The sequence below is a fragment of the Oncorhynchus tshawytscha genome, unplaced genomic scaffold (assembly GCF_018296145.1).
Source record: "Oncorhynchus tshawytscha isolate Ot180627B unplaced genomic scaffold, Otsh_v2.0 Un_contig_13034_pilon_pilon, whole genome shotgun sequence".
Classification (NCBI taxonomy): Eukaryota; Metazoa; Chordata; class Actinopteri; order Salmoniformes; family Salmonidae; genus Oncorhynchus; species Oncorhynchus tshawytscha.
In genome coordinates, this window is record NW_024609292.1 from 8554 (window position 1) to 20000 (window position 11447).

The 11447-nt window shown below is 41.1% G+C and overlaps 1 protein-coding gene across 2 annotated transcripts in view; it reads right to left on the reverse strand.

Moving 5' to 3' along the window:
- Positions 1-11447, reverse strand: part of LOC121844546 (NACHT, LRR and PYD domains-containing protein 12-like) — a 23038-nt gene continuing 11591 nt past the window's right edge. Inside the window, exons 2-9 of one of the 2 annotated variants that reach the window (XM_042314781.1) lie at positions 10961-11077; positions 10594-10678; positions 10236-10464; positions 7223-9005; positions 6799-6972; positions 4488-4661; positions 2711-2884; positions 1-247 (exon numbers count right to left, since the gene is read on the reverse strand). In XM_042314781.1, the coding sequence (XP_042170715.1) occupies positions 16-247; positions 2711-2884; positions 4488-4661; positions 6799-6972; positions 7223-9005; positions 10236-10464; positions 10594-10678; positions 10961-11077 (2968 nt within the window). In that variant the 3' untranslated portion in view covers positions 1-15. Of the gene's footprint in view, positions 248-2710; positions 2885-4456; positions 4662-6798; positions 6973-7222; positions 9006-10235; positions 10465-10593; positions 10679-10960; positions 11078-11447 lie in introns of those variants that run through there. The other variant, XM_042314782.1, reaches the window with a different exon arrangement.

Consider the following 11447-nt stretch of genomic DNA (forward strand, 5'->3'; position numbering starts at 1 on the left):
GAATGTTTGTTTTAACTAGCCTGTTAAATCAAAACGTGCCTGATATGAACATTGACATAAACCCTCTACACACTTGAGTTTCTCCAGTCTGCAGTGTGGATCCTCCAGTCTAGCAGAGAGCAGTCTGACTCCTGAGTCTCCTGGGTGATTGTAGCTCAGGTCCAGCTCTCTCAGGTGTGAGGGGTTTGACCTCAGAGCTGAGACCAGAGAACAACAGCCTTCCTCTGTGACTAGACAGCCTGACAGCCTGCAAAGATGAAAATCATATCATATTACTAATCCCCCTATTTGAAGAAGTGATGTTTTCTGACCAATTCACTTCATGTATTAAAGTAGTCAAACGTTTAGTATTTAAACCCGTTGGTTGATTTTGCAGTTTGGGGTTGTGTTTTGGGGTTGTGTTTTGGGGGGTTGGGGTTGTTTTGGGTGTGTTTTGGGTTTTGGGGTTGGTTTGGGGTTGTTTTGGGGTTGTGTTTTGCCCAATAGTAACTGAATGGTGGATGGTGACTGGATTAATCTTCTGTCTAAGTGAGTAGATAACATGTTTCTAAACACTACTAAATGAATCATGATGATTCCCTGATTAAGAAAAATCATGAATCAGTCATGAGAAATGATGAATCAGAAAGTTACAGAGGCTACAACAAAACATGCTAACCTCTCACCATTACCATTTGGGGTGGCAGGGTAGCCTAGTGGTTAGAGTGTTGGACTAGTAACGGAAAGATTGCAAGTTTGAATCCCCAAGCTGACAAGGTACAAATCTGCCGTTCTGCCCCTGAACAGGCAGTTAACCCACTGTTCCTAGGCCGTCATTAAAAATAAGAATTTGTTCTTAACTGACTTACCTAGTAAAATAAATAACCAATAACAGAGAGGGTATGATCTTTGTGCCTCAGTAACTTTCTCATTCATCATCATTCAAGATTCATTCATAATCATGGTAGCATCCACATCAATGTAGAAGTGTTCAGAAACATCATCTACTCTTACTGACAATACAAGTGAAGTGACTCCAAAATGACACCATTTAGTTTCTATTTGAAAAACACAATCCACAACACAACCAAAGCAAACCACAAATGCATTCAACAAGTGTGTAGAGTCACAAGGTTGATGTGATCACTGTGGGTCCAAATGATTACATTTTTCAAATGGGAAACTAGACACAAAGTGCTTTCATTTCTAAACAGTAACACAGATTGAATGTATGAAATATCCTCAAATAAAAGGTGACATTATATACTGTTGCCTAAGATGAACCATTTGATCTCAAATCCAAAATGCTGGAACATTTTGCAAACATATTTGCTGTGGACTATGTGTGCCAGGTAAACACATCTGGATCTGGTGAACAGTTCTCACTTTTATTTAACTCGGCAAATCAGTTAAGAACCAACTCTTATTTACAACGACGGCCTACCAAAAGGCAAAAGGCCTCCTGCGGGGACAAGGCTGGGATTAAATTATTATTATTTTTTAAATTAAAAACAATATATATATGACAAACATACATCAGAAAAAGGAAGACACCGCAACACTGGGGCTGAGAAATAGGCAGTTTCAAATGGGTATGTTTTTTAGCCAAAAACGAAAATACTGCCCCCTACACGCAAAAGGTTAACAAGACAAGTCAGTTATTAAGAACAAAATCTTATTTACAATGACGGCCTACTAAAAGGCAAAAGGCCTCCTGCGGGGGCTGGGATTAAAAATAAATATAAATATAGGACAAAACACACATCATGACAAGAGAGACACCGCAACACTACATAAAGAGAGACCTAAGACAACAATATAGCAAGGCAGCAACACATGACAACACAGCATGGTAGCAACACAACATGACAACAACATAGTAGCAACACACCATGGCAGCAGCACAACATGGCAGCAGCACAACATGGTAGCAGCACAAAACATGGTAAAAACATTATTGGTCTAGATTTAACTTTAGCCTGCAGCTTTGATATGTGCTGAGAGGACAGTTTACTGTCTAGCCATACTCCCAAGTACTTGTATGATGTGACTACCTCAAGCTCTAAATCCTCAGAGGTAGTAATTACACCTGTGGGTTGAGAGGGCATTCTTCTTACCAAACCACATGAGGTGTTCAGGAGGTGTTCAGAACAACGTTATGGACAGAGAAAGCTGTTAAACACTAAGAAAGCGTTGTTGTAGAGTGTTTAACACTAAATCCGGTGAGGGGCCAGCTGAGTATAAGACTGTGTATAGAGCATATACATGGAGGAGAGAGCTTCCTACTGCCTGAGCTATGTTGTTGATGTAAATTGAGAAGAGCGTGGGGTCTAGGATCAAGCCTCTTTCTGACTTTATACACTGCACTCTGAGAGATGTAGTTAGCAAACCAGGCCAAAGACCCCTCAGAGATACTCCTTAGCCGGCCCTCAAGAATGGAATGGTCTACCTTATCAAAAGCTTTGGCCAAGACAATAAAAATAGCATCACAACATTGCTATTAATCAAGGGCAATGGTGACATCATTGAGGACCTTTAAGGAAGGTTGTAATGTAGTAGAAACTAGATTGCATTCCAGAGAGAATACTATAGACATCAAGAAAGCCAGTAAGTTGATTATTGACAAGTTTTTCCAACAGTTTTGATTAACAGGGCAAAATAGAAATAGGCCTATAACAGTTAGGATCAGATGGATCTCCCCCTCTTGTTGACCAACTACAGGAATACTGACCTCAGAGTCTCCAATTTACAGTGGGGATTCCCCAGTCCAGCAGAGAGCAGCTCCACTCCTGAATCCTTCAGGTCATTGTTACTCAGATCCAGCTCTCTCAGGTGTGAGGAGTTATACTTCAGAGCTGAGACCAGAGAACCACAGCCTTCCTCTGTGACTAGACAGCCTGACAGCCTGCAAAGAGTAAAATCATATTAAAAACACACTGCTATTCTTTGGTGTTGAAAATAGTGTCAGCATATTTTTTCAACACATTCAGATATCAGTGTCCTGAAACCTGCCATATCTATTCAGAAATGAATGTATCATTATTAGAAATGATCATAATATTGCTTGAATAGAGAAAAATGTGTAGTTCACTGTCAAAGGAATTTAACAATTCCTATATATATTCATTAACCAATTCAATTTAAATCACTCTGTCTGTTTCTAAGAATTTGTAAGCTCATCATTTGCATAAAATAGACAGAGACCAGTCTATCAAAATTAGCCAATAGTATTTATTTTCTCGAGAGCGCTGCTCATAGAACCATGTACAACAGCTTATCACATATGACGTCATACATTTTATAACCTATCTCCTCCTCTTGACCAGGACAAAGCAGGTTCAAAAGTTAATTCCAACTCACTAGCGCACATACCTGACACACACTATATCTGGATTAACTCCTGAAGTCTCACCATAGTTTATTACCACTTAGCAGACAGTTCCAGATAAGGAAAACCTGGAGGGGCTCTCGCTGTCTTATTTGATCACCACAGAGTTATAGCTGAGTTGGTTCAAACATAGGTTAATGACCCTCTTTGCTTACTTTAGACACACACACATACATTCCTCCCTACACAATGGTTATCATTTCCAATTACCCCTTATCCATGCTACATAACCTCTTTCTTAGGAACTAACATTAATAATCAGATATTGTAAAACATGGTAGAGTTTAATTAGTTATAGTTCTATTTAAATGTAAATATTGTTTAGTCATTATTCATAAAATTCCTAACATTCACATATTTGAGTAGACTGACCAGACCAGTTTAAAAAGCAGTATCAGTTAAAAGACAGACAGTGAGGTATCAGATTTAGATTGGTGTGGACTGTATACTCAGTACATATCTATTTTGACAGTGAAGATAACATTTTAAATGTGGATCTGTACTCCAACATTTTGGATTTGAGGTCTAATGTTTCACATGAGGTGACAGTATATAGTGTCACCTTTAATTTGAGGGTATTTTCATACATATCTGTTTCACCGTTTAGAAATGGAAGCACTTTATGTATCTAGTCCCCCCATTTGGAGAAGTCATAAGTATTCTGACCAATTCACTTATAGTGTATTCAAGTAGTCAAAATAATTGTATTTGGTCCCATATTCTTTGAACGCAATGACTACATCAAGCCTGTGACTTGAGAAAGATCATGAATTAATCATTAATAATGAGTGAGAGAGTTACAGAGGCTACAACAAAACATACTAACGTCTCACCATTAACCTCAAATTAAAAGGTGACATTCTGTACTGTCGTCTAATGTGAAACATTTGATCTCAAATCAAAATGCTGGAGCATAGCGCCAAATTTAAAACTGTAAACACACATATGATTTGGACTATGTGTCTGGTAAACACATATGATTTGGACTATGTGCCTGGTAAACACATATGATTTGGACTATGTGCCTGGTAAACACATATGATTTGGACTATGTGCCTGGTAAACACATGTGGATCTGGTGAACAGTTGTCACTTGTTGACCAATTACATGAACACTGACCTCAGAGTCTCCAGTTTACAGTGGGGATTCCCCAGTCCAGCAGAGAGCAGCTTCACTCCTGAATCCTTCAGGTCATTGTTACTCAGATCCAGCTCTCTCGGGTGTGTGGGGTTTGACTTCAGAGCTGAGACCAGAGAAGCACAGCCTTCCTCTGTGACTTGACAGCCTGACAGCCTGCAAAGAGTCAAATCATATTTAAACCACACTGCTATTATTTGGTAGTGAAAATACAGTATATACAGTGCCTTGCGAAAGTATTCGGCCCCCTTGAACTTTGCGACCTTTTGCCACATTTCAGGCTTCAAACATAAAGATATAAAACTGTATTTTTTTGTGAAGAATCAACAACAAGTGGGACACAATCATGAAGTGGAACGACATTTATTGGATATTTCAAACTTTTTTAACAAATCAAAAACTGAAAAATTGGGAGTGCAAAATGATTCAGCCCCCTTAAGTTAACTTTGTAGCGCCACCTTTTGCTGCGATTACAGCTGTAAGTCGCTTGGGGTATGTCTCTATCAGTTTTGCACATCGAGAGACTGACATTTTTTCCCATTCCTCCTTGCAAAACAGCTCGAGCTCAGTGAGGTTGGATGGAGAGCATTTGTGAACAGCAGTTTTCAGTTCTTTCCACAGATTGGATTCAGGTCTGGACTTTGACTTGGCCATTCTAACACCTGGATATGTTTATTTTTGAACCATTCCATTGTAGATTTTGCTTTATGTTTTGGATCATTGTCTTGTTGGAAGACAAATCTCCGTCCCAGTCTCAGGTCTTTTGCAGACTCCATCAGGTTCTCTTCCAGAATGGTCCTGTATTTGGCTCCATCCATCTTCCCATCAATTTTAACCATCTTCCCTGTCCCTGCTGAAGAAAAGCAGGCCCAAACCATGATGCTGCCACCACCATGTTTGACAGTGGGGATGGTGTGTTCAGGGTGATGAGCTGTGTTGCTTTTAAGCCAAACATAACGTTTTGCATTGTTGCCAAATAGTTCAATTTTGGTTTCATCTGACCAGAGCACCTTCTTCCACATGTTTGGTGTGTCTCCCAGGTGGCTTGTGGCAAACTTTAAACAACCCTTTTTATGGATATCTTTAAGAAATGGCTTTCTTCTTGCCACTCTTCCATAAAGGCCAGATTTGTGCAATATACGACTGATTGTTGTCCTATGGACAGAGTCTCCCACCTCAGCTGTAGATCTCTGCAGTTCATCCAGAGTGATCATGGGCCTCTTGGCTGCATCTCTGATCAGTCTTCTCCTTGTATGAGCTGAAAGTTTAGAGGGACAGCCAGGTCTTGGTAGATTTGCAGTGGTCTGATACTCCTTCCATTTCCATATTATCACTTGCACAGTGCTCCTTGGGATGTTTAAAGCTTGGGAAATCTTTTTGTATCCAAATCCGGCTTTAAACTTCTTCACAACAGTATCTCGGACCTGCCTGGTGTGTTCCTTGTTCTTCATGATGCTCTCTGCGCTTTTAATGGACCTCTGAGACTATCACAGTGCAGGTGCATTTATACGGAGACTTGATTACACACAGGTGGATTGTATTTATCATCATTAGTCATTTAGGTCAACATTGGACCATTCAGAGATCCTCACTGAACTTCTGGAGAGAGTTTGCTGCACTGAAAGTAAAGGGGCTGAATAATTTTGCACTCAGTTTTTGATTTGTTAAAAAAGTTTGAAATATCCAATAAATGTCATTCCACTTCATGATTGTGTCCCACTTGTTGTTGATTCTTCACAAAAAATACAGTTTTATATCTTTATGTTTGAAGCCTGAAATGTGGCAAAAGGTCGCAAAGTTCAAGGGGGATGAATACTTTCGCAAGGCACTGTATTTTTCAACATATTCAGATACATCAGTGTCCTAAAACCTGCCATATCTATTCATAATTGAATGAATGTATCATTATTAGAAATTATCATATGGCTTGAAGAGAGAGAAATGTATTGTAAAAATATCTGAGTAGACAGACCAGACCTTCACCTCTGATGTTAGCTTTAAAAAATTTACTTTTAGTACTTCTTCAAATGGGAGAACTAGGTCCATGAAGTGCTTTCATTTCTAAAAGCTAAAACATATTTTTATGAGTACCTTAAAAACAAAGGTGACATTCTGTACTGCCGCCTAATATGAAACATAATATCTCAAATCCTAAATGCTGGAGCATAGAGACAAATTTAAAACTGTAAGCTTCACTGTCCAAACACATATTGTGTGGAATATGTGTGCCTGGTAAACACATGTGGATCTGGTGAACAGTTGTCACTTGTTGACCAACTACAGGAACACTGACCTCAGAGTCTCCAGTTTACAGTGGGGATTCCCAAGTCCATCAGAGAGCAGCTTCACTCCTGAATCCTTCAGGTCATTGTTACTCAGGTCCAGCTCTCTCAGGTGTGAGGGGTTTGACTTCAGAGCTGAGACCAGAGAACCACAGCCTTCCTCTGTGACTCCACAGCCTGACAGCCTGACAAAGAGATCACGATTTCACAAAAACACTGTTAATTTAAAACCAGTAGTGTAGAAGGACACTGACAGATGCATTTGGTTTTATTCTACCAAACAACATATAGATTTACCTTCCGTCTCCCTGAATTGTATTGTCCTATTGTTATACAATTTGAACACCAATGATTCAATATATTTTTCTGAATAAAGTGAATAGTTCTTCCTGATCATTAGCACTTAAATATCTATTAGTATTTGTATTTACTCACAGAGCAGCTCTGGAGGCTTTGACCACTGGCAGCAGCCTCAGAAGACCTTCCTCTGATCTGGAGTATTTCTTCAGGTCAAACACATCCAGCTCCTTTTCTGAAGTCAGCAACACAAAGACCAGAGCTGACCACTGTGCAGGTAAGAGTTCATCACTGGAGACACTTCCTGATCTCAGGTAGCTTTGGATCTCCTCCACTAGAGAATGGTCATTCAGTTCATTCAGACAGTGGAACAGATTGATGCACCTCTCTGGAGAGGGATTCTCACTGATCTTCTCCTTGATGTAATTGACTGTTTCTTCATGGCTCTGTGAACTGCTTCCTGTCTTTGTCAGTAGACCTCGTAAGTGCTTCTGATTGGACTCCAGTGAGAGGCCCAGAAGGAAGCGGAGGAAAAGGTCCAGGTTTCCCGTCTCACTTTGTAAGGCTTTATCCACAGCACTCTTGTAGACAGTAACTTCTGGCTTCAGTAGACAATCGTTGCTGGATGTTGTTTGAGGTTCGGCCATTAGATTCTCATTGTTGTTGCTGAATGAGAGGAACACATATACAGCAGCCAGAAACTCCTGAATGCTCAGATGCACGAAGCAGTACACCTTGTCCTGGTACAGCCCACATTCCTCTTTAAAGAGCTGTGTGCACAATCCTGAGTACACTGAGGCTTCATTGACATCAATGCCAGACTCTTTCAGGTCTTCTTCATAGAAAATGAGATTGCCCTTGACAAGCTGTTGAAAAGCTAGTTTTCCCAGTGACAGAATGCTCTCTTCATTCCAGTCTGGACCTGTCTCTTCTTTCCCAAGATACTTTTCATTATTCTGTTTGGTATGAAACACCACAAGGTGTGTGTACATCTCAGTCAGAGTCTTTGGCACCTCTTCTCTCTTATGTTTCAGCATGTGTTCAAGGACTGTTGCAGAAATCCAACAGAAGACTGGAATGTGGCACATGATGTGGAGGCTCCTTGATGTCTTTATGTGTGAGATGATTCTGCTGGCCAGGTGCTCATCCCTGAATCTCTTCCTGAAGTACTCCTCCTTCTGCGGGTCATTGAACCCTCGTACCTCTGTCACCTGGTCAACACACTCAGGGGGGATCTTATTGGCTGCTGCAGGTCGGGTAGTTATCCAGAGGAGAGCAGAGGGAAGCAGATTTCCCTTGATGAGATTTGTCAGCAGAACATCCACTGAGGTTGACTTGGTGACGTCACAACAGATCTTGTTCTTCTGGAAGTCTAGGGGCAGTCGGCACTCATCCAGACCATCAAAGATGAACAGAACTTTGTTCTTGTCGTAGTTGGAGATTCTTGATTCTTTGGTTTCCATTGAGAAGTGGTTGAGAAGTTCAATCAAAGTGTGTTTTTCCCCTTTCATCAAATTCAGCTCCCGAAAAGGGAATGAAAATACAAATTGGACATCCTGATTTGCTTTTCCTTCAGCCCAGTCCAGAATGAACTTCTGCACAGAGACTGTTTTTCCAATGCCAGCGACTCCCTTTGTCAGCACAGTTCTGATACGTTTGTCTTGTCCAGTTAAGGGTTTGAAGATGTTGTTACATTTGATTGCAGTCTCTGGTCTTGCTTGTTTCCTGGTTGTTGTCTCAATCTGTCTCAGCTCATGTTCATTATTGACCTCTCCTGTTCCACCCTCTGTGATGTAGAGCTCTGTGTAGACCTTATTGAGAAGTGTTGGGTTTCCTTGTTTAGCGATCCCCTCAAATACACATTGAAACTTCTTCTTTAGATTAGATTTGAGTTCACGTTGGCAAATCATAGCAAGCTCATCTGAATGAAGAAATAACACAGAGGATATTAATGTCTGTTTTAATACTGTAGGACTGTGTTATAAGGTGTACATTATAATACATTATTCTCTTAACTGCCTGTATAAATGTGTACATGATTTCATAATGCATTACACACTGGAGTGACTGATTATATTATTATTATTCATATGGCAGACAGTATCATTAATGTTGCCTATCTATCACTGTCTTTCTCTGTCTCTCCTCTATCTCTCCTCTGTCTCTCCTCTGGTTCTCCTCTGGTTCTCCTCTGGTTCTCCTCTGTCTCTCCTCTGGTTCTCCTCTGGTTCTCCTCTGTCTCTCCTCTGTCTCTCCTCTGGTTCTCATCCTGTCTCTCCTCTGGTTCTCCTCTGTCTCTCCTCTGGTCTCTCCTCTGTCTCTCCTCTGTCTCTCCTCTGGTTCTCCTCTGGTTCTCCTCTGTCTCTCCTCTGGTTCTCCTCTGTTCTCCTCTCTCCTCTGTCTCTGTCTGTCTCTCCTCTGTCTCTCCTCTGTCTCTCCTCTGGTTCTCCTCTGTCTCTCCTCTGGTTCTCCTCTGGTTCTCCTCTGTCTCTCCTCTGTCTCTCCTCTGGTTCTCCTCTGGTTCTCCTCTGTCTCTCCTCTGGATCTCCTCTGTCTCTCCTCTGGTTCTCATCCTGTCTCTCCTCTGGTTCTCCTCTGTCTCTCTTCTGTCTCTCCTCTGTCTCTCCTCTGTCTCTCCTCTGTTCTCCTCTGTCTCTCCTCTGTCTCTCCTCTGTCTCTCCTCTGTCTCTCCTCTGTCTCTCCTCTGTCTCTCCTCTGTCTCTCCTCTGTTCTCCTCTGTCTCTCCTCTGTCTCTCCTCTGTCTCTCCCTCTGGTTCTCCTCTGTCTCTCCTCTGTCTCTCCTCTGGTTCTCTCTGTCTCTCCTCTGGTTCTCCTCTGGTTCTCCTCTGTTCTCCTCTGTCTCTCCTCTGTCTCTCCTCTGTCTCTCTCTGGTTCTCCTCTGTCTCTCCTCTGTCCTCTGGTTCTCCTCTGTCTCTCCTCTGTCTCTCCTCTGTCTCTCCTCTGTCTCTCCTCTGTCTCTCCTGTCTAAGTTAATCAACACATTGCTGCTGCTACTTGATGAGGTCACTAGGTGTTGTGTTAAGGCTTCTACAATATAATTGTGTTACACGGCTACTTTAGGTGTACTTTAGTTACAGCTTTTAAATGTTTGTTATAAAACAGCATTCAACATGAGGCAGACAGCTCTTACTTTTCTCCAGTGTGTCAGCAAGCTCCTTCTGGTTCATTTTCCTCAGGACGTGCAGTGTGATCTTCAGAGCCCCCTCTCTGGCACTGCTCTCCTGCTTCTCATCTTCAGCGTCCACCACTTCCTTATCCTGCTTCTGACTCTCAAAGCCTTGTGGGAGTTCTGGACTAAGAATCCTCTTGAACATCTTCAGCTCGTTCTTCATAAATGTCATAATATTCTCTTCAAGCAACTGAAATAAATAAAGTAAATAATTTAAGCAAGAGAAGAAATGCTTTCTCATGAACACATTAATGAATGATTGACAGATCAACTTTACTGGAGGTAAACAAAAACAAATGTACATAACAGGACCACATACACTGAATATAGAGGCCAGGTCTGTTTGATGACTCTGGGAAGACTGACCACTGAGAATCACTGACTCTGATGTCTCCTGTTGGGTTCTGTGGACAAAACATGAGATTACATTTCCTCAACCAGGAGGACACACACACACACACACACACACACACACACACACACACACACACACACACACACACACACACACAGGGAGGGAGGGAAGGTCGTGTTTGTTTAAAATTGCTTTAGGACTATGAAAATGGGAAAAAGGATTAGCCTATGGATTTTGAAAACAACAAGAATAAATGGGAATATGGGAGAGGAGAAATAACTAGAGACAGTGTTGTTTAACTCACTGACCATGACCCATGAGTTCTTCTTACCTTTGTTCAGTAGAATAATCTCCCTCTCTGAAGTCTATCAATTTATCTATTGACTGGTCACTCTTCATGGACACACAGCTGGGTACAGGGGAGGCTGATCTCTCTTGCTTGACTGGGCTTCAACACAACAGAGACAAACATTACATCTCTCATCTACTCTGAGCTCAGATGGGGAAACATAATAATAGTTTCATTCCAAATCGCTATATATCCATTTTCAGAAAAGTTGGTAAATTAGATGTTATTGTTTAAAGAAATTATAAAAGTGATAGATGTGTTTTTTTGACTAGTTAATCAAGGCATGCGATTGTTTATTGACAGCCATGTGTTTGTTTCAAATCTATCACTTGATGGTTTCATTTCAGAAAGACAAATAATCATGTTTTATTGCAAAATGTTACGTCTGCCTCACTTTCAGAGAAATATGTAGTACTACTCGGTTTTATACAGACAAATGTTACTGACTGGCTAGATTCATTCTTATGTA